The sequence below is a fragment of the Typopeltis vanoorti genome, chromosome 24, assembly GCF_054136105.1.
Source record: "Typopeltis vanoorti isolate ZY-2024b chromosome 24, IOZ_Tvanoo_1.0, whole genome shotgun sequence".
Lineage (NCBI taxonomy): Eukaryota > Metazoa > Arthropoda > Arachnida > Uropygi > Thelyphonidae > Typopeltis > Typopeltis vanoorti.
Window position 1 is genome coordinate 61,114,762 of NC_143572.1, and position 22,830 is coordinate 61,137,591.

The 22,830-nt window shown below is 34.2% G+C and overlaps 1 protein-coding gene across 3 annotated transcripts in view; it reads left to right on the plus strand.

Annotated features, from left to right (window-relative positions):
- Window positions 1–22,525, plus strand: part of bel (ATP-dependent RNA helicase bel) — a 312,654-nt gene extending 290,129 nt beyond the window's left edge. For all 3 annotated transcript variants that reach the window (XM_090413999.1, XM_090414000.1, XM_090414001.1), the window contains 2 exons: window positions 2,713–2,881; window positions 19,018–22,525. In XM_090413999.1, the coding sequence (XP_090270125.1) occupies window positions 2,713–2,881; window positions 19,018–19,219 (371 nt within the window). In that variant the 3' untranslated portion in view covers window positions 19,220–22,525. The remainder of the gene's footprint in view (window positions 1–2,712; window positions 2,882–19,017) is intronic.
- Window positions 22,526–22,830: the final 305 nt, after the last annotated feature.

Consider the following 22,830-nt stretch of genomic DNA (forward strand, 5'->3'; position numbering starts at 1 on the left):
ATACACATGCCAATATACCATCTAATCCCATGGCTGTATTTTCATTGATGTTCTGTTTAAAGCATCTTCCTTTTTTCAACCTCTATTCTCCGATCAGTCAAAATGTTTACTCAGTGATTCAACTATTTGGTTTGCTTCCATTACCACCACCTCATCTTTCCATTAATCATTCCTCTTACTAGCCACATAGTGAAATAACTCTTCAGGATTTCTTTTGGCCTCATCCACTAGCTTTCTCTCATAATTAGCTTTGGCCTTCCTTACCATATATTACCCTTCCTGCCTGTCCTTGTATTGTTCATGAGCATGCTGATCACCTTTTCCTTATAATCTTTCCACAACCTTTTCTTTGTGTTGTCCAACTCCTGCTTAATGAAGCTATTCATCCCTCTAATTCCTACCTGATTTATTCTTCTGACTTTAGGCATACATTGTCTGATAATGGTTTCTTCAAACACTCCCCTACATGAAAGTTTGAGAGATCTATAGGCGCATCAGTGCTATGTGTAGAGTGCAGAAGAGGACTGAGAGAAATTTTTTGAAACGTTGTAGTTTTGGAATACTTCATAAGGCAGCTGTTCCCAGGTAGATGGAATAAAAGAGGATGGATAGAAGCAGGTTTGGTTTGTTTGCAGTTGCACAGTAAAAGTGTGCTAGGCAGCTGCAGTTCTTGTATTGACAGGTGCAACAGAAAGTAGAGAAATGATAGTTGCCAATTCACTGAAACATTCACTATGGAAGTACCTGTAGAATAAACAGTGCTGAAACACTGCCTGCACCTATGAGATAAAGGTTGAAGTGTCTGTAAGAGGGATCATCTATGAGCTTAATTGCATCTCTTGATGGCATCAAGGATTTTAAGGGGAGTTTTAGGTGCACAACCCCCAAACATATAAGCAGTATTCTAAACATGGAACGGATTTAGAATTTGTATATAGTGAAGAGTTTGTTGGGTGTGAAATAAGCTCCAGCAAATGAAAATGCCAAGTTTCTTGGCATTTTCATTGAGGAGGCTATTGATGTGATGTTGGCATGTGTTTATGCCAGGAAAGACTTGAAGGTAAATGTAATTATAGTCCAAGCAAAGAGTTCTGATCTTGTCTGGTGATTTGCATATTACTGAGGGTAAGTGTAGGCAATCCATGATCTCTTTTGCATGAGAAAAGGCAAGACTGTGCTTTGGTGGCATTGAACATAACAAGGTTGTCTTCTCTCCATTGGAGGATAGTATGTAGATCAATGCTTAAGGCACTAGTTGTAGATGATCTTGTAGCTTCAGATCTCAGAGTACTGCATGGTTTGTCAAATGATTAGGATGACTGGAGAGTACTATCATCTGCAAAATTGTGGATAAGATTAGTGTAAGTCATTTATATATAGGAGAAAGAGAGATGATAGGACAGAGCCATGAGGCACTCCAGCATTGGTGGTGAAGCTCAGAGAGGTAGCCATTTACCATGACTCACAGAATGACCAAAGAGAAAGCTGGCTATCCCAATTACAGAGGGTGGCAGGGAGACCGATGAATGGTAATTTTTTTTGTAGGCCTTGATGCCACACGTGGTGAAAAGCTTTGGAAATGTCAAGGGTGACAGCTTATGTTTCTCTGAACCTTTCTGTTTTACGTATGCAGTGGTGGGTGATGTAAGCTACAAGGTCAACTGTGGATCTTGCAGAATCCATACCAGTGGTAATTGATTAATTTATGGGTCTCTAAGTAGTGGTGGAGTTGGCTATTGATTACTTAAAGGGGGGGAGATATGAGTGGTCCCCCCAAGCTATAATGTTGGACCTCTTTTTTTGGTAAAATAATTTGAAACTGTGGTAATAATAATTTATATTAAAATTTGTTTCACTTGAATGGCAAAAGAAAAGAAAGCTCTAGGTTCAGTTATGATAATGAATAGTGCAGTGATATTTTAATTACTTGGTTACAATATTTTACATTCAATTTCACTTTTAAAATATTTTGATCCTATCAGGGATTCCATCATAATTTACAGTTGATATCTCATGCACATTTTTTAGCATATGAGAAACATGACAATGTTTTGGAAGCTCTCCAAGACTATATTCATAAATATGAATCAGATAGTTCCTCTTTACAACTGTAGGAGTTTAATTAAATAAGAATATTATTTGTATATTCTTTTTTAATTATTATTATTAAATGTGAAATGAGTTTGGGATCTTGTTTGCATTTGTGTTTATTGTGTAATAAATGAGAAAAGGATGTGTTCAGATCTTTAGTGAAGTTATATATATGTAATGTCATGATTGCATTTCTTGTTTGCAAGAATGGGTACTCTATAGCAGAGAAGATACACTAGCATGAGATGTAATGGTTTTAAAAAAGGGAAAAAAAAGTGGCAATTATACAAAATATTCTTCCATAACATCTGCTAATGGATTTTGGCAAATGACAGTGTTCATTTTGTGTGTGTGTGTGTGTGTGTGTGTGTGTGAAAGAGAGAGAGAGAGATCTACTTGTTATATTTAGTGAGCTTGTTTCTAAGGAACAGTCTAGGTGTCACATTTCTTCACTTCAGTTGTTCTATAATTCAATGAAGTTTTGTCAATATATCACTGGAAATATTGATGAGCAATATTTCCAGTGATATGTCTGAATTGGGTATGGCATATAAATTGTATTAAGAAAATTTTTAAATAAACGTGATCGGAATTATAATTTCCTGAATAATTTTTAATTAGGTTTAGCAACATCTTTCTTTAATGAAAAGAATCGAAACATGGCCTTAGACTTAGTGGAACTAATAACAGAAACAAAACAAGAACTTCCAGACTGGCTTGCTGCCCTAGCAAAAGAAGTGCAAGTTGAACAGCGTGCTAACAGTCAAAGGAAATTTTCAAGTGGTCGCAGGTAATCAGTTATTTATTATTCTTATTATTAATTCACATGCCCCTTCCAGCTTTTCTTTATCCAAAAAAATAATGAGTTATTAATTAGAAAAATATCCGCATAATCACTTGTCGTAAGAACTGAACTCGTTTTGATTTTAACATAGAGAGTACAAATGTTCATTAGTGACTTGTATTGCACTGACTGAGTGTGGATATGTGAAGTAATCCACTGCACCATTGACTGCAAGTAGAAATTTCAGTATCAATAAAACAAACAGTATACAATTTTTTTTTTTTTTAAAGGCAAAATATTGTTTAATAAATGCAAAAGACACTAACAAGACAAACTAATGTACTGTGGTACAAGAAAAAAACAAAACAAAAAAAAATCAATAAGAAATCAAATAAACCAAAATCTGAAACCACACCCTAACTCAACATCACCAGAGTTAAAGATTGGTACTATCAACATAAGAAGCCTGAATGGCAAAGAAATGGAGCTAGCTGAGGAATTAGATAAGTACCAGATCAACATAATAGGAGTGACTGAAACAAAAAAGACCAAAACTGGCGAGATCTTTCTGAGCAATAAATACAAAATGTTATATTCAGGCAATGACAATCAAGGAAAAGGAGTAGCCATAGTATTCAACACAAAATACGAGGCTCATCTTCTTAAATGGCAGGCTGTGTCAAGTAGAGTGATTTGGGCAAATATCAGCATGGGGAACTGGACAATGAGACTTATTTGTGCCTATGGTCCTGCAGAAGGTTCTACTAAGGTAGAAGTGAAGGAATTTTTTGAGGCTCTAGAGAAAGCTACTGACACAATGAAAAAGGAAAAGTTGGTCCTTGTTGGGGATCTAAATAGCAGAGTAGGAAGTGATTGTCAGACATACAAAAATGTTTTGGGAAAATTTGGAGAAAAGGGCAAAGCTAATAATAATGGCAAATACCTGTTGGATTTCTGCTCAGGACATGAGCTGGTTATTACTAACACCGTGTTCCAACATAAAAATGTGCACAAATTCACATGGAGAGAAGAGGCAAGGAATAAGAAAAGTCTCATTGACTATGTTATTGTTGATAGTGATGTTTTCTCCCTGGTGCAGGACACCAGAGTGTACAGAGCATTTGAAATTGGAAGTGATCACTATTTAGTCTTGAGCAGGATAAAATTGAATTTCATATTGAAAAGAATGACATGTAAGAAAGTTTTAAAGCGAATAAAAGTTGAGCAACTCTCAGATGTGAACTGTAGACTAAAATACACAAAGATTATTGAAGGGGAAATGAAAGAGTTTTGAGAACAGGGACCAAACCTTGGAGATTCAGTGGCAAGCCTTGAAGAAAACCCTGATTGATTCAGCTAGAGAGCCATGTGGTGAAGTTGTCTGCAAGGATAGAAAAATTAGAACTGCATGGTCGACACAGGAAGTTAAAGAGGCAGTGAAGGAACAGAAGAAAGCATATCAAAAGTTCCAGGCAAATAAGTCATCTTGTGCTCTTAGAGAATACAGAAACAAATGTAAGAAAGCTGAACAGTGTGTAAAACTAGCTAAATAAAAGTCATGGAAGGACTTTGGCAAGAATATAGAAAATAAATATCAAGAAGGTGGCAAAATATTCTGGAGGTTGTTGAAGAAGCTTAGGAATGGAGGAAATAGTGCTGTAAAATGAGTTAGAGATGATAAAGGTGACATGAAAATGGAAGAAAAAGATATCCTTGAAGTATGGAGTAATTACTTTGAAAATTTGCTAAATGAAACGAGCAGTGATGACAGCACAGTGATAAAAAAAAACACTGACCAGGCATGCAGTCAGGAATACATATCCATACTTGAAGTAGAAAAAGCCATCAAAAGCTTGAAATGTGGAAAGGCAGCAGGAGTAGATATTCGACCAGAAATGCTGAAGTGTGGTGGTATAAAAGTTTTACAGTGGCTGCACTGCATAGTTCAGAATGCCTGGACAGAGGGACAAATTCCAGACGATTGTAGTAGAGCTCTCATAGTACCCATATATAAAAAGGGAAATAAAACTGAATGTGAGAATTACAGAGGTATATCCCTACTGAGTGTTCCTGGTAAGATATATGCAAGTATACTTGAGAAATGGTTGAGAAGAATTGTGGAAGAAAAGCTTGGTGAAGAACAAGCTGGATTTAGGCCAAATAGAGGCTGTCAGGATCAGATCTTCACTTTACGACAAATAGTCGAGAAAGCATGGGAATATAACAGAGATCTGTATTTAAGTTTTGTCGATTTGGAAAAGGCATATGACAAGGTGCCAAGAGAGAAGCTATTCAATACGCTACAGTTATATGGTGTCAATGGGGCATTATATCAAGCAATACTTAGTCTTTATTTGAGTTGTAAGTCAGCAGTTAGAATTGAAGGAAGTACAGGAAGATGGTTTAATGTTAAATCTGGTGTGAGACAAGGATGTACATTATCCCCTCTGTTATTCATTATCTATATGGATCACATTATGAAGGAAAGTGGTAATAAACATGATATCAAAATTGGAGATGTTAATGTCAGCTCTTTGCTTTATGCAGATGATGTTATACTTCTAAATAAATCCGCTATAAGTCTGCAAGATTCTCTGACTAAATTGAATAACTGTTGTAATAGATATGGTATGAAATTCAGCAATAAAAAGACAAAGAAAATGAAAATAGGCAGAATCATTGAAAATGTCAACTGTGTTGTGAATGGAGAACCTGTGGAACAAGTAAAACATTTCAGCTACCTAGGCACGAATTTTAGTGAAGATGGTAAATTAAATATGGAAATAGATAACAGAATCAAGAAAGCTGGTATTGTAGGAAGTCAATTGAATAAATTCATATGGAATAAGAGAGAAATTAGTCAGAACACTAAATTAGCTGTATACAAGACAGTGTTCAACCAGTTTTAACTTATGGATCTGAGAGCTGGGTCAGTAGTAAAATACTTGACCAAAGACTAGAGACTGCAGATATGAGAGTCCTGAGAAAGATTACAGGCATGAACAGATGGCATCAATGGCAATATCATATTAAAAACGATTATATTAGGAAAGAACTTGACATTGTCAGCATCCAGGAATGCATTAGCAGAGCTAATCTCAGGTGGTATGGTCACTTAAACAGAATGGGCGAAGAAAGATTAGCAAAACAAGTGTTCTCTGCCAAGTTGGCAGGAAAACTACCCAGAGGAAGACCAAGATATAGGTGGATTGATACGGTACAAAGTGCCTTAGACGATAGAAATATAAGATCTGGTAATGTTGGAGTCTTGACAAGTAATAGACTGATTTGGCAGAAAATTGTAGATAGGAAGTTAGTAATGGTATAAATTTTTCATGTAGTACTATCATATCCTGTACACCCCTTGAGGGTACATGGCAGAAATTTGATGATGGTGATAAACCAAAATATTAAGAGAGACCTCCAGAGAGTTAGGGAATCATTGAGGGACACTATATCTGCTGTCATACCTTTTTGTGAATTAATTCACACTACCTGGACTCGCCATCTCCAAAGGAAATCCATTCCAAAAATGTACCACTCTGTGAGAGAAAAATCTAGCTTCACTTCTTCACTACATTCATTCTCAACTTCCATGCCCTCTCATTCCTTCCCCACTCTCCATAAAATGAAAAATTCCATCTACTGGTATCCTGCATGACCTTTTCAGAAGTTTCTAAGTCTGAATACAGTCTAAAAGTATGTTCAATCTCGTTGACTTTGTCTTTTGTAAAAACTGTGGTTATACATTCAATATTCTTATTGACTGCGCCTTTTGTTATACTATATACTTCCACTACCCTGCTTTGTCTTTAATTTCTCTTTACTTAACTATTGTTAATGGTAGACTGCCTAAAGCTATGAACTGCTGCCATATATTTATTTCTACTATATCTTATTTCTCATGCTCTATAGTCTAACAAATTTATTTGTTTAACGACTGCACCAGTTAGACTATATATGAATGTGAGAGTATAAGATCTTAAACCAAAGACAAAGCAGATATTGTTTATATTCATTGCTTATATTATTCTTACTTTAAACTAGTCGTGGCTTAAGTGTAAATCATAACTTCAATCTTATGCAGGTTTGAATAATTTTTTTAGGATAGTGCATTGACAGAATCAGTCCAGTATGTTGTTTACAAACCATTTAATTAAGTCTAAAGGAATATTTACAGAATGATTTACATATATACACAAAGTCATTACAGCTCTCAATTCTCTTTAATCTAATCTTAGTTCTAAGCTATTTCACAATCCAGCATAACATTACTTGAATATAGAACATTCCTTGTTTAAGCCTTTAATATACAATATCTCACAAACATAGACATATACTCATGTTCAGTATTACAACTACGTACAATATTTGTTCAGCAGACAGTCTCTCACATCAAACTTTTGTACACACAGGTCTTCTTTTTATCTTTCTTTCCACTCACTGACATCTTCCTGTTTTCCTGTCAAATTTCTTCCTTGTTTGAGTAGTCAACTGTGCCTTTCCTTATTGGATCTTTAACATGGCGGTGATGTACAGTTCCTTCCTTCCATGACTCGACACATTTCTCACGTAGCAGTGATCCAGGTGGACCACAAACGACACTTCTTCAGCGCCTGACAACCAAATCTTGCATGACGGTGATCTCAGGTAAGGGAAGAAATAGGAAACCCTAAGATAAAATTCTTCCTGGTAAATAAACCGCCTTTATATAGGCCTGAATCTCCGTAGGTCACATGCACACTTCTCTTGAAACTGGTCATGTATTTACCTTTGGACATGCTGACATCATTCTTCATATATATATCTTTGGAATTCTTTATCCATGGCAACTATGGTCATGTGTTGACCTCTAGATACGATGTCATTCTTTTCAGGTGTTTGGAATTTTCCATTTATAGCAATTCTCAGAAATCTTCACTAGTTTTAGTATTAGACTTACTTATTAGACTTATTTGATGATGTCTTGCACCACATTATTTTTAACAAAGGCTGAATTCAATAATATTACAGAAAATATAATTTCATTTAAAATTTAAGTTTTCTGAGTGCATTCTCCTAAAGTAAAAAAAAAAGTAAAACTGAACATGATAAGTTACAAAGTCACTTATCATGAGAGATTTTACAACAGCATCACTACAACAACCAGGAGATCAAACCTGTATGCAGTTGTCCAGGCAAGATCATATCGAGGCCATGTAAAGTGGCAATTTGACTTCCATACACATTAAGGTTTGTTTCAGCATTACAGTTACTCTCTTGAGCTGTATTTGCAATGGCTATATTGCCCTTGAATGTCAACTTCCTGTTTACTAAAACTCCAAGATCTCTAGTATGATCAGTTGCTTTGAGCACCAATCTAATATGACACTGGACATATCATTACACTAAGATGCATATCTTTACTTTTACTAACATTGAACTGATAGCCATTTTCACATTCCCATAATTCCAGCCTATTCAAGTCATTTTTCAAATACTATAATATCAGATGCATTTCTGATTAATCTGCCTATCTTTGCATCAAAATATTTTCTTACTTGATATTATGAAACCAAGTACACTTGTTACAACATTCAGACCAGCTGAAAGACTTGGAAAGTTTAGCTGCTATTGTGACATTCTTCTGAATGTTGACACAATATCAGCATCCTCTCAATATCTGAATACATTGCATTGCTTTTACATAAATCTGAACTACAATAATTGTACAGCAAACATCTTGTAGGTCCAGTCCTTTATTTGTCACACACCATGGAAAATCACAGTAAAAGGAATTTAACTGCTACTTTATTATTATTTTTATTAATTATTTATTTTGTAATGTGTTACAAAATAAAATTGCAGTAATGCAGATATCACCATAAGTGGACATTTCACTATATATGAGGTGTGACAATTTAATTCCCGCATAGTGTCGCCCGTGGTGATTTGGTTGGAGTCACATGGGTAATTGTCTTCGTACATGTTTTAACTAATTCATGCATAAACCTCAAACGATAGCCATTCGCTGGTTGGCTTTTGCAAAAACAATAGCGATCTGCATGTAAACTTTGACATAAAAATGTGTGATCAAAATATGGAGTAGCTTGTTAACGTCAAATTTTGTGTGGAAATCAACAAGACAGCTACTGAAATGTTGGAACTGTTGATAGTGGCATATGGTGTGGATGCTCTGATAAAGTTAAGTATCATGACCTTTTTCTTGACCACTAGTATGAATAAATTAAAGACTTAATTCTGCATGTTAGTCAAGTAAATAATAGTTTAATATCCGACGTTTCACTGACTAATATCTGTCAGCATTTTCAAAGGATACACTGGTAAGCAATAGAAAGTAACAAAAACTAGGAAACTAACCGACAATTCTAAAAATTATATAAAGTTATCACTGTGCGTGATAACAATACGATATGTGATACTATATGCGTGTCACAAGTACAACGTTTTATTTGTTGAGAAATTTATTGTAATTTTCATGAAAGTTAGGTATCTTTGATTGGCATAAGAGATTCAAAGGTGGGCAAGAAGATGTGAATGATGACCCCAGAAGTGGGCAGCCAAAAACAAAAATGACAGATGCAAATGTGAACAGAGTGTGACATTTGGTATGGTCTGACAGATGATTAAATGTGCGGTTAATGGCTGATGAATTGTAAATGAATCAAGAAACAGCCAAGGTAATTTTAACTGAAGAATTGGGTATGCGAAAGATTTCTGCGAAGTTTGTGCCTCGGATCTTGATGGACAAACGGACGCAGCGGTGGCTTCAAGTTGCGACATCTTTCTGAGAGTAATTACGGGTGACAAAATCTGGTGCTTCAAGTACAATCCCAAAACAAAATGCCAGAGCGTGCAGCGGAAAATCCTCAGTTTGCCATGTCTAAAATAAAGCATGGATGACGTTCGCAGTTCAAGACCATGCTGGTGTCTTTCTTTGATCATAAGGTGATAGTCTACTATGAATTCGTTGAACAGAGACAAATGGTCACCCAACAATTCTATTTAGAGGTGCTGAAAAGATTACAAGATTCTGTTCGGAGAAAAAGACCTGAATTGTGGCCTGACAAGGGGATTGTCTATCACGATATGTGCCAAGCCATAATGCACTCATTGTGAGAGAGAGTTTCTGGCCAAAAAATCGATAATTGAATTAGGTCCTTCTGCTTATTCATGTTACTTAGCTCCTTGTGATTTCTGTCTGTTTCCAAAATTAAAGACTGTGCTAAAAGTACGAAAACTTTGACGTTGCTGATATCCAGCATAATGTGATAAAGGAACTCAAGAGTATTCTGGAAAAAGTGTTCCAGGATTGTTTCCAAAAATGGGAACACCATCTAAATCAGTGTATAAATGCACAAGGAGACTACTTCGAAGGTGACAGTAGCCAATAATGTATAGTTCGAAACATAAGTTTTTTACTATACATTATTGGCTTTCTGGGAATTAAACTTTCGCACCTCATATTTATAAACAGTCCATGTCAACTGTGTTCTGATAGTTTACTTGAGAATACTGTATTTACCCAAATATAACTTGCACTCTTTTCCCCAAAATTAAAGTTAAAAAATTGTGGAGCGATATATGTAGGATTTTCTGAAACTAAAGTTTTTCAGGAAAAAACTAAATCGACATTTATAATTAAATCCTCAGTATTCAATTATAATTTATAATTGCTCATATTATTTATGAAATGAATGTATTTAGATTTTGATTATCAACGTTATATATGCAATCGGTCGCTCACCTTCATCTTGCGATATATCAAATCTTTAGTGATAATGCTTCTGTAATTAAATTAAAACAGTTTCACTATTGCTTGTTCTTTTATCATTTCGAAATCATATGATCTTTGAAAGTTTATTTTTCACTTGGTTAGACTCTAATAAATTTAGTTTAATCCTTTATCCAAGTGTGATAAAGGATTAAACTAAATCTGAAAATATTTTCAGGACTGGGGTAAGGTACCTTATCCCAGTCCTGAAGATATTTTCAGGTGCAAACTTTATTTGCTCACACTGGGATAAGGGATTAAACTAAATTTATTATATGATCTTTGAGTTTGAAACCAGCACTGTAACTTGAACATTTCTCCATATTTCAAGCAAAAATTACCAGTAATCGACAAGATTTCAGATACATTATGAATGTTTCTTCACAAATAACTAATGAGAAATGAAAGCGGAACGTGAAATGGACAGCAATAGTAAGTTGGTAGAGATAGCACAGCTATGAAGATATTCATGTGATTGGTGCAGAATTAACAAAAGATTGCACAACTCAACAACAAAGGCAAGCCAATGATTATTGAGCTGAAATGCTGATTCTCTTCAACTGAATTCAGAAAATATCTGAAACTGCTATAGTAACATTCACACAACTGTTTGTTAAAGTTTTAAACTTTTTTGTGTGCAAAGTATATGTAAAACTTTTTAATTTCTTTTTTCCTAAAGTAAAATCAGGGGGTGCAAGATATACGCTAGGGCAAGTTATGTTCCAGTAAATACAGTATATGCAACTTTAAGTTTGTTTAGCTGTGTGAAAATAAGTTTACAAGAAAGGGAAAAATGCTATCACTTCCATTTATGGACTGATAAAAACATAGGCTATGTTCTGTTTCATTACTGTTGCTGCAATGTACCATAGTAATGATGCTTATTATTCTACCTTCTCAGGAGAGGATGTTGAAAGTCCTGAGATCAAACAATACTAAAGTAAATATAAGCATTAAACCCCCTTTGATAATTATAAAACAATACCTCACAGAACACAATTTCAAATAGCATAGGTTTCACTTTGTGATTTGTAATTAGTGTAAAATGCATTATTTATTGTAATTTCTTTAGAAAGGCAATATGTTGATTGCACTAATCATTTTTAATTGCATTGGACCAGCAATTTCCTCCATTCTGCTCTGTCATTGGCTTTCTTCTTAACCTCCTGGTAACTCCTCAAACCTGTGCTGTCTTTGACTTGGTCAAGAAAGCTTTTCCTTGGTGTGCCTCTTCTTCTTTTTCCCTCTATTTTTCCTTCAGTTATTCTTTTCACAAGTCCATGATGTCGAAGTATATGTCCAAACCACCTATCCCGTCTAATTTTGATCGATTTAATTAGAGTTCTTGTTTTGTTTATCTCTCTCAGGACTTGTTGGTTTGATTTTTTTTCTGTCCATTTTATTTTGTTCATGCGGCACCAGCACCACATTTCAAAAGCCTCCAATCTTCTTACATCTTCTCTGCCTAGAATCCAGGTTTCACATCCATACAGTGCAATGCTCCATATCAATGTCTTTACTAATTTTTTTTTCAATTGTAGGATGAGTTTTCCTGTTAAAATGTTTTTCATCTTAGAGAATTGGGCTTTTGCGTTGTTTATTCTTGATCTTATGTCTTCTCTTGTTCTGCCATCTTCTGTTATTAGGCTTCCTAAATATTTAAAGCTTTTCACTTGTTTTATTTGTTTCCTGCTGATGTCTATATGCTCTATATTGATAGGGATTTTGCCTGTAACAATGATTTTAGGTTTATCTGTGTTGATTTTCATTTTATATTTTTCAAGGTTATTATTTAGTAATTCTAGCATTGTTTTTAACGTTCTTCTGTTTTCTCAAAGGCTATGTCATCAGCAAATCTTATACACATGACTTGCTCACCATTTATCTTTATGCCACTATTTATTTTATCTTTAGTTTCCTGAATGGCCTTTTCAATATATAAATTAAAGTGGTGAAAGTATACATCCTTGTCTTACTCCACTCCTTATATTTATTATTTTCTCCTTATCATTGATTTTAATCAGTCCATTTTGATTTTTGTAAATTTGATAAATTATTTTCCTATCCCTCAAATCTATGCCTATATTAGTTAGATGATTTAGGAGTATTTGCTGGTGTACTTTATCAAACGCTTTCTCTAAACCAAGGAAGCAAATGTAAGTATTTTGACTAAGGTCTAATCTTCTCTCTATTATTGTTCTTAAACAGAGTATTGCCTCTCTTGTTCCTTTTTTCTTTTTGAATCCAAATTGGTCTTAATCCAACAGACAATCTATTTTTGAATAATTTTTAGCAGACTTTTGCTAACATGTGGGATTAAAGCTATTGTTCTAAATCGGCTGCATTTGTTTGCATTATTCTTTTTTGGTATTGGTATTATAGTTGATTTCATAAACTCCTTTGGTATTTCTCCTCTATCATAGATTTGAGCTATTAATTGATAGAGTAAGGTTTTTGTCTCATCACCTAGATTTTGTAGCAGTTCTATAGGAATATTGTCTACACCTGGACTTTTTCCCTTACTCATTTCGGACAGTGCTTTATCAAATTCTTCTCGCACTATTGGGGGTCCTAGATTATCTTCATTTTGATTTTATATGCTGATATCAACATCAAGCTTGTCGCCATTATAGAGATTTTCAAGATAATTCTTCCATTCCATTAATATATCGTCAGATTCTATTAGTAATTTTCCATTTTCATCTTTGATGGCATTGTTTTTGCTGTTTTTATTAAATTTGAAAGTTAGTTTGTTAATTTCTTTATAGGCTTTCTCTATGTTTTCTTTTTTAAATAATTCATCTATGTTATTACACTGTTCTTCCAGGTATTCTTTTTTGGCTTGTCTACATTTTCTTGTAATTTGATTTTTAAGATATTTGTATTTGGCCACATCTTCTTCTTTAACAGCATTTTTATATTTTCTTTTTTCATCCATAAGGCCAAGTATTTCATCTGTTATCCAATGTTTTCTTTTTTCTTTTTCTGCAGTTTTCAATAATTGATTTGATGAATTTATAATTAACTCTTTAATCATATTCCATTGGTTTTCAATATTATTCTGACTATTTATGTTTTCTGGAATGTTATGATCAGTTGCCTCTTGGTATCCTTTCTTTACTCTTTAATTTTTCAAGGTTCCATCTTATTGGTTTGTATCTTTGGATTTGTTTCCTATGTTTCAGTTCTGTTTTCATTAAGACAAGGTTATGGTCACTACTAATGTCAGCACCTGGATAGCTTTTGCAATTTTTTTTATTTGGTTTCTATATCTTTTCTTGACCAATATATAATCTATTTGATATCTATTTGAATCCCCAGGCGCTTTCCATGTGTATCTTCATCTTTTTGGAACTTGAAATAGTGTATTTGCTATAACTAACTGTTTTTGTGTACAAAATTCTATTAATTGCTTTCCTCTTTCATTCCTACATCCAAGACCAAATCTTCCTGAAACATTATCATTGCTCTCTTCTCCCACTATAGCATTCCAATCTCCCATTATTATTGTATTGTCTGTGTCTTTAAAGCTGCTCCAGATTTCTATTTGTTCATAAATTTCTTCTATTTCTTCATCGCTATGTTGTGATGTTGGCATGTAGACCATTATAATATTGAGGTTTACTGGTTCATTTTGAATGCTTATCGCCATGATTCTGTCACTGTAGTTAATTATTGTAGTGATTAACTTTCCAACTTTTTCATGAAGCATTATTGCAACACCTGACTCACCCTTCTTTTGTCCTGAATATATTATCTGAAATTCTCCACTCCAGAAATCGCCCTGTCCCTCCCATCTCGTCTCACTAATGCCGAGAATGTCTATTTCAAGTCTTTCCATTTCTTTTTTCACATTTTCTATTTTACCTGGTTCTAGCAGTGTTCTTGCATTCCATGTTCCAATTTCAGCTTATTTCTTGTCTTCATTTTTGAATAAGTACCAGGATTTCATTGGCTGTCGACCTGAGAAGCCCGGTTACTTCTCCTGCCGGGCATGTCTCCTTCAGTGAAGGCTCCATCACCAATCTTGATTTCATTTTTGACTTCCATTGCTGCTTTTACTTGGGAATGTAATGTGGTGGTTTCCCCTTACCTTCCACATCGCAGTATTGTAACATGTATGCTACAGGAGGTTAATGCAAGTAGTGCTGCTTCCCACTACTATAACTATTAGTGGTTAGTTGAACCACTAATAGGACCAGCAGTGTGTAACAAAATTAAGGCTGGACATATTGCACACCACGGCAATGACTGCACGAAGGAAGACTTCTTTGTTTTGAATCTAGTCGGCGACTAGAAGAAATTTTTCTAAGCCTTTTTTCAACCAGTTCCTGAGTTAGTCGATCTCCGGCACGGGCAAGCGGGTTTTTTCTCCTGGAAACTCAAGAAAATCGACCGTAGAACACATTATTTCAGACATTAAATACAAGTGTTATGTTTAGGGACCACGAGGTGGTGGCACTTGTTGAGCCATCTCTTTTCACTGCATGCCGCTTAATTAGTGATAGCCTTGGGCCAGCTATCTCTGATTGGGTACCAGTGGAGATTGAACTGCCCACTCAGTCTCCAAAAGTTAGAGCTAAAACGGCCTCACCTACTCATTATATATGGGAATAAAAAGGCATTAGCTGATTTTTTTTTTTTTTTCCCCGAAATGTTCTTGAACATTCTTAATATTTATTGCTTTGACATATCTAGCCATAGCACAGTATTCAGCAGAAAACGTGTGGCTGCTTTATGCAGTTATGTGTGAGAAAAGACAATGTAATGGAGGTAAAGTACCCAAGAAATAAATGGTTAACACAAACATTTAGATTGTATTACATTGAAATCTCTCATATTAGCTCTCTGCATTGTGCAGCTTCAGTTAGTACTTAATATTTTGGCATGCATTAATTGCAACACTTGAGGTATTGACTTTAAGTTATGGATCTGTGAGTTGGATTAGAAATAAAGCACTTGATCAAAGATTAGACCACAGATATGAGAATTATGAGAAAAACTAGTGGCATGAACAGATGGTATCAATGACAGAATCTGATTAAAAATGAAGACATTGGGAAGGAACCTGACATTGTTTGCTGGTCTGGTTGGCTGATTGGTTTGAATCCCACTGTGGGCATGAATGTTTGTGATTGTTTTGGGGCAGAAGATGAATTTCATCGCCCAGTGTGTGAGACCACTGTCCTGTGGCTTGAAAAAGTTCCAAGTTTGGTCTCTAGAGTAGGAGTTCCAGACTATGCAAATAAATAATGTAAAATTAATAAAGATGGGGGTGTTCTTAGCTCACCCATAGTACAAATCTACTATAGGTTTACTAATAACCTTTTGTGAATGGAAACACATTAAAAACAAAATGTGTGCGCGAGGCTAATCTAAGGTCGTACAGTCACTTAAACAGAATGAAAAAAGAAAGGCTAGCAAAACAGGCGTTTGATTGATTCCAAAATAGCAGGAAAATCAAGGTTTAGGTGAATTTTCAGTCAGGAGTGCTTTAGAAGAACAAAACGTTAGATATGACAATAATGGAGTGAAGAATGCATATCCAAAGTTCTTAGAAAGTAGGTCTGCATGTGCTTCAAGAGAACACAGATATCTAAGAATATAGAAGATAAATGTTAGGAAGGGACAAAATCATCTGAAGTTTAATGAAAAAGCTTAGAAATGACCCCGTGAACACACTCAGCTACAGACATAGAATATACCAGGAGGCATACGGCTAATCACCTTATCCTCGGGACGGGTACAACTTAGAAGGGCTTAAGATAGCTCTGTAACAGGCCAGTAGGCCTAATACATAGAAGGGAGAAGAAGAAACTTAGAAATGGAGGATAGAGTACTATAAAAGGAACCAAAAGTAATAATGGTGACGTTAAAACTGACAATAATGATTTTCTAGATGTCTGGAGTAATTACCTTGAAAGATTGCTAAATGAAACAGGAACTGATAAACAGTAGTAGAAGATATTCAGAAGGAATGCAGTTAAGAGTGTATATATATATATTAATACTTGGGATAGCAAAAAGTCTAAATGTAGAAAGATAGTAGAAAGAGAGTAAATGATAATCTTACCAGAAATGCTTATATGGACTGCACTGCTTAATTTATGTATTTTGGGAGGTTGATTTCTGAATGATTGGAGAAGAACTCTCATCCACCTGAGATCCACCTCCGTTTGGGTGGGTTCCATCCAAATGGGTGTTGTTGTGGTGATTTTCACTTTAAAACAGATAGATGAGAAATCACAGAAATATAACAAAGATCTGTATTTAAGTTTTGTAGATGTGGAAAAGGCACGTGAAATGCCATAAGGTTAGCTGTTCTGACTATAATTATATGGTGTAAATAGGGATATACAGTTTATTTATCATCTGTATGGATTGCATTATGAAGAAAGGTGTTTTTGGCTTGATATAAAAATAGGAGATTTTAGAATCAGTTATTTACTTTACAGAGATTTTGTACTCTTAAATTAATCTAGCAGTTAATAGTATGCAGGCTTATCAAACTGAATTGAATAACTGCTGTAATAAATTTGGTATGAAAATCAACAATAAAGATTTTCATACCAAATTTTCAACAACAGGAGTATTGTGAAAAAGGGATTCTCAGGAATAAATAAAACATTTCATGTGTTTAGGCACATAGTTTTGAAGACAGCAAATTTAATATGGAAATAGAGATCAGATTAATTAAAACTGGTATGATAGTGTAAATAAATTTATATAATGGAAATTAGTGATAACTAAAGTAGCTGTTCAAGCCAAGTTTACAAGACATTGTTCAAGTTGATATTAACTTATGGATCTGAGAGCTGGATTAGAAATGTGACAGTTGATCAAAAGACCAGAAACTACAGATATGAGAGTTCTGAGAAAAATTAGAGTGATAGATGGTATGTGGCAGAATCATATTAAAAATGAAGGAAATAGATAGAACTTGACACTCTTAGCATTCAGGAATGTGGGAGCACAGCTAATCTCAGGTAGTATGGTCAATTAAACAGAATGGAAAAGGAAAGATTAGTGAGATGTTAATGTTTAATGACAGGGAAAAGAACCAGAGGAAGATTAAGATCTGGGTGGATTGGTTTGCATTGCATGTGGATTGCCGTGACAAGTGCTTAAAAGACTGAAATAAAATATGACAATGCTAGACTCCTGACATGAGACCAATTGGGGGGAAAATTTTTAATAGGAATTTATAACAACTTTAAACTTTTCATGCAGTACTATTATATCATCCTATACATATCAGGAATTTGATGCCGATTCACTATAATAGACAACTGAAAAGTTTTGTATAATACTGTGCTAATGAAAATTCACTATAGCAAAATGTCCACTAGAACAGACAATTTCTCTGTTACCTAGGAGTTCTCTGTACTGAGTCAATTGTAATACAGATAGCTTAGTTTAAAATTTTTGCATCTTGCCAGTCACAGAAGTAATGTTAGACATCTACTGGCTTTGGCAATAATTGTAAGCAATCCAGTATACATTATTTCTTCTTCATTTCTTATTCGTTACAGTTGTACTGAACAGTATGGTAGTAAAGCCCATGATAAATATCAGTGCCATCCTACTCTCAATGAGCTTGATTTCGTAAATGTTTATAGTAAATTGTCAGTAAACTGGAAACAAAAATCTTTTATTATTTATAATACAATGCAGAAAACTGGACACTTGTGATGTTAATGGGGATGGGTTAATAATAGCCATGAAAACATTTCTGATTCTAATATATTATATTATTATATGTTATATTAGAATCCCTGATTTATGCTCACACATAGACCTACACTTCACTGTGCAGGCATTCGAAACTGAAATCCCACAGAATAGTTTGGTTAATCCTTATTCCATGAGTGTTTTATATCTGTAGATGTGTGTTTATGGGACCAGGTTGCTTATTCTGAAGGATGAAAAACCAGTTTCCAGGTGAAAAAAACCCTCCACTATATGAGACCAGATAAAGGTTCCTCACGTCATGGACAGGAATCAAACTCGTTTCTTTCTGACCAAAGGACTTCATCTATACTGATTGAGCTATGGAGGCTCTTAATATTAGAATACAAATAATTTATACATTTTAAATATTTGATTTTTCAGCTGAACATACATAAAATATTTTTTCAGCAAAAGGAAAAAAAATGCTGAGCACTCAATGTTTTTTATTTTTTATGAATTTTTATAGTTTTTATAAAACTTACATATATTGTATTTAGTGAATGCAATTTTTTATTAATAGTGTTCGTAAAAAATTATTTTTGTGAAAATTGTGTATTAATTCACATAGTAGGATATTAAACTGCAATGAAGAAATTATTTATTTATGCTTCATTGTTGTACGTTTTGTTTATTCTAGATATGGTGCTGGTGGTTTTGGTTCTCGTGATTATCGCCAGCTTAGCAGGGATCGTGGTGGTGGTGGTGGTGGTGGTAGCAACCGTAATGCAACTGCCAACAGCTTTGCTACTCAAGGCTATGGTTATGGAAGCAATCAATATGTGCCGTATAGAAACAACTATGGTGGAAATGCCTCATCCAATGACTGGTGGGGAAATTAGGGATTTTTAATTTTTATTTGTGTACCCCATTAAACTGCACACACACTGGTCAGGTTATAGTTCCATGACCACTGTGCTGAAGAATAAATTCAGTGCAAGCTTTTTTTGTGCCTGCTGTCAGTAACGACAGAGTAGGTCATTCTTTGTCCTCATTGCAGTGTATTTGAAATAACTTTTTTTCCCTTTTTTTTTTAATTCCATATTTTTCAGAGTGACAAGCTAATAGTAGTAAAAAAAAATAAGAAAGAAAGAAAAAAAATTTTTTTTGGTATAAATGCTTGCTCACATTGGTGATACTGATCATGTAGCTTTAGACGTCATGGTTATTTTGTATGACACTCACACACATATAATAGAACTGTTGAACTCTGCAAAAGTGTTACAACTCTTAATTATTGAGGGATTGTAAATGTGTTTTTTCCCAGGTGGCTGTGTATAGCGATGTAGTAGTAATTACTACTGTTATTACCAAACCCAGCTTAACTCACCAGCATGTCAATTGGTCAGTATTGTTGCACTGAATGCAGCAGGTAAGTGCCACTGCTGTACACCCCACAGCTGTAGTAAAGTTTGGGGTAATCTGCCTAGAAGTGTTAATTTTATTTGCTTTTTTTTTTTTTTTTTTTTTTTTTTTTTTTTTTTTTTTTTTTTTTTTTTTACAATTGCTGCTATGAGAAAAAGAGAAAATTCTCCAAGCTGTGGATATTTTCTGATGTCCATATTTTAGTAGCAATGAATCTGTGCTGGTTTATATTTAATATTTGTTTAACATTTCTATTTGTGCTTGCATTATGATAAAACTTTTATGCAAGGCCCTCAATCTTATATGATGTTAGATGTCTTTGCACTGTTAGTGATGACTAATACAAACTTTTCTCCATCTGCTGGCTGCTTTGACTGTAGAAATGTATATTGCATTGATATGGTTATAATAACCTCATTCCTACAATTTATTTGGATTATTCAAGACTTATTTTAACCCACATGATTAGCAAATCAAGCCTAAGTTTGAGTTGCTTCAATATTAGCTGGCCATTTGCCAGCACTTAAAATATTGAAACAATTAATTAGTCTGAGAAGCACAGTATTTGTATAGGGACCTAATAAGAATGCTACTTATCCAAGTAGTGATATAACACTTTTTGAAAAGTGTCATCGGTTTCAGATGTTTGGTACAAATTTGAGAGTATATAGTGTGATAGTTGTACCCTTAGTTGAAACCATATGAAACCCAACTGCAGATGAAAGTTTCTTGTTCATTTTCTGCTTATGGCTGCCATGGTAAAATATATATATATATGTATGTATGTATGTGTATGTTTATATATTTTTGTTCATGTGTCAGGATGTTAGTCCATATTTCACTCTTAAATTATAACCTGACATGAAAGTTTCAGCTTTGTAAGGTACATTTCAAGACCTTATACCTCTCCATTGTAGTGTTCCCATTTCATAACATAGACTATTTATTCTCCGTTTTTCTGTGTGAGTACACATGTAGACAAAGATTGACATGGCTACTCACACTAGAATGTAAGCTGAAATTCAGCACTGCTCCAGCCTGTTTCATATCTGGAGGAATGATGCACTAGTGTGCTCATTAAAGATGTATCATTCGTGAGGCTGTGAGCACCTTTCACGAGAGGAATTTCAGCTACTTGTCGAGTTATTGGCTGCTTAAAATGAAATCACTAATACATAGCAAAAATTCCTGAATAAGCTGAATTTTAGAGTTTGTGGATGTATATTTGTAAAGTAAATCAATTATTTTGTTTTTCTGCACATAAATTATACTAGTTAATATAGCTAAGATTGTGAAGCATTATTTGCTTTGGTTATAATATGTTGGTGCCTTGCAAATTTTATGGCAACAGTTGTCTACACTTTCCTACCATCCCATAAAGTGTGTTGCCATTTAGCATATTCATTGTTATAAAATCACATAATAACTAAGCATCAAGAAATCTCAGATTTATATTTCCATGATAATACTAGTTTGAAGATTTAATATGATCTAATATACTAGCAATGAATGTTTTGATTTTTAAAAAAATTTTATATCATATTTGTTTAGTGAAATTTTTTACTAAGAATATCAAACTATTTTATAAATTTAAAAAAAAAATCATTCAATCCTTTAATTGAAAATTTTTGTAGTTAATGTAAATTGTCATGGAAGTGTCAGAGTATTTCTTGTGTTTTGTGACCTTTATCAGAAATGGCTGCTGTGTTGACAAAGTATGAAAAACAATTCTGTAATTTATGAGAATTATGAGACTTGTGGCACAATTAGTTGCCATCATCAGTTGATTTCACAATCATCTACATAAGAGTGGTTAAAAACTGTCATGTTGTACAGATGTGCTATATAATGTAGCAAAAAAAAAAAATATGATATCCATCACGGTTGCAGAGACCTTCCACCAAATTCAGCACAGCACAGCTCATTCAGTTTTTTTTCTCTACATTTTAGAGGTCTTTTTTTAAGGGACCAAAAATTATGTGGCTCTAGAACAGAGTGCAAAGTGGTTTGTCAAAATTTGATATGTAAACTGTTGACACCAAGATGAGAAGCAGTGTTTGTATATTTGATACTATAATTTACAAGGATGGCTGTGTCACTAGGTCTAGTACGAATACAGTTGTCATTAAGAAATGTAAAAAATAATTGCATAATCCCATATCCTTACATTGAGAGTTTGGATATATGTCGATATACTTTGGGTTGTGTTAAGGATTAATGGGAATCAAATTCATCAAAATATTATTTTGACCAGTTTCTTGTGTGTCCTAGTAAGTCATTTGAACAATCATTTTAAATTTCCATTCTTGTAAATATGGTGAAATTGCATGCCGTCAAGTGTGGTTTCATACTTTCTGGCATTGTTTACAGTTGTTTTTAGCTTTTTGTAAGTGTAAGTTGACTTTTAAAACTTGTTCTTCTCTAGTCGCTTTTTTTTTCCCTCTCTCCTCTCGGTTTCATTTTAACATATAATGTTGAAGTGTTTTTTCAGTGAGTAATATTTAATTCATTCAAGTTCTGTGATCATGTTTTTTTTTTTATTTATTTTTTTTTTTTTATGGAAACTTTTAAGAGCTCTCATAGTTGTCCATTGGTGTGTATAGTTTATGAGCAATCTTTAGTCCACTTTCAGTTTGCATTGTTTATGTACTGTCACACACACACACATGCCTTCATTCCCCCACCCTCCCCCACATCCCTTTTCCTTCCCTGTTTTACTGCAACGTTCATGCAATATTTGCAACTTAAAGTGGAAGTTATTTATGCCGTTTAAGGCTGTAATGCATTCCATATATTGTTTATCTAGAAAATGGGTGACCAAGTTATCTGCCCGTTGTGCCTTACTCACTAAGTGAGTCATTTTCCCATAACATCAGACTACTTAGTGGGTCTATGTTACCCAAAGATCTGTTTAAAATATTCGTGTTTTAATGTACAGAGAAAGAGTGACAGTGATTGAGTGTGAGAGCAAGTGAGCGTAAGCAAAATTGTGTGACTATGTTTATGGGTAATGTTTTCTTGAATGCTTCCATGAATTTTTAGTTTTTTAATGTTATCTCCTAGATTATATTGCATCATCCCCTCCTTG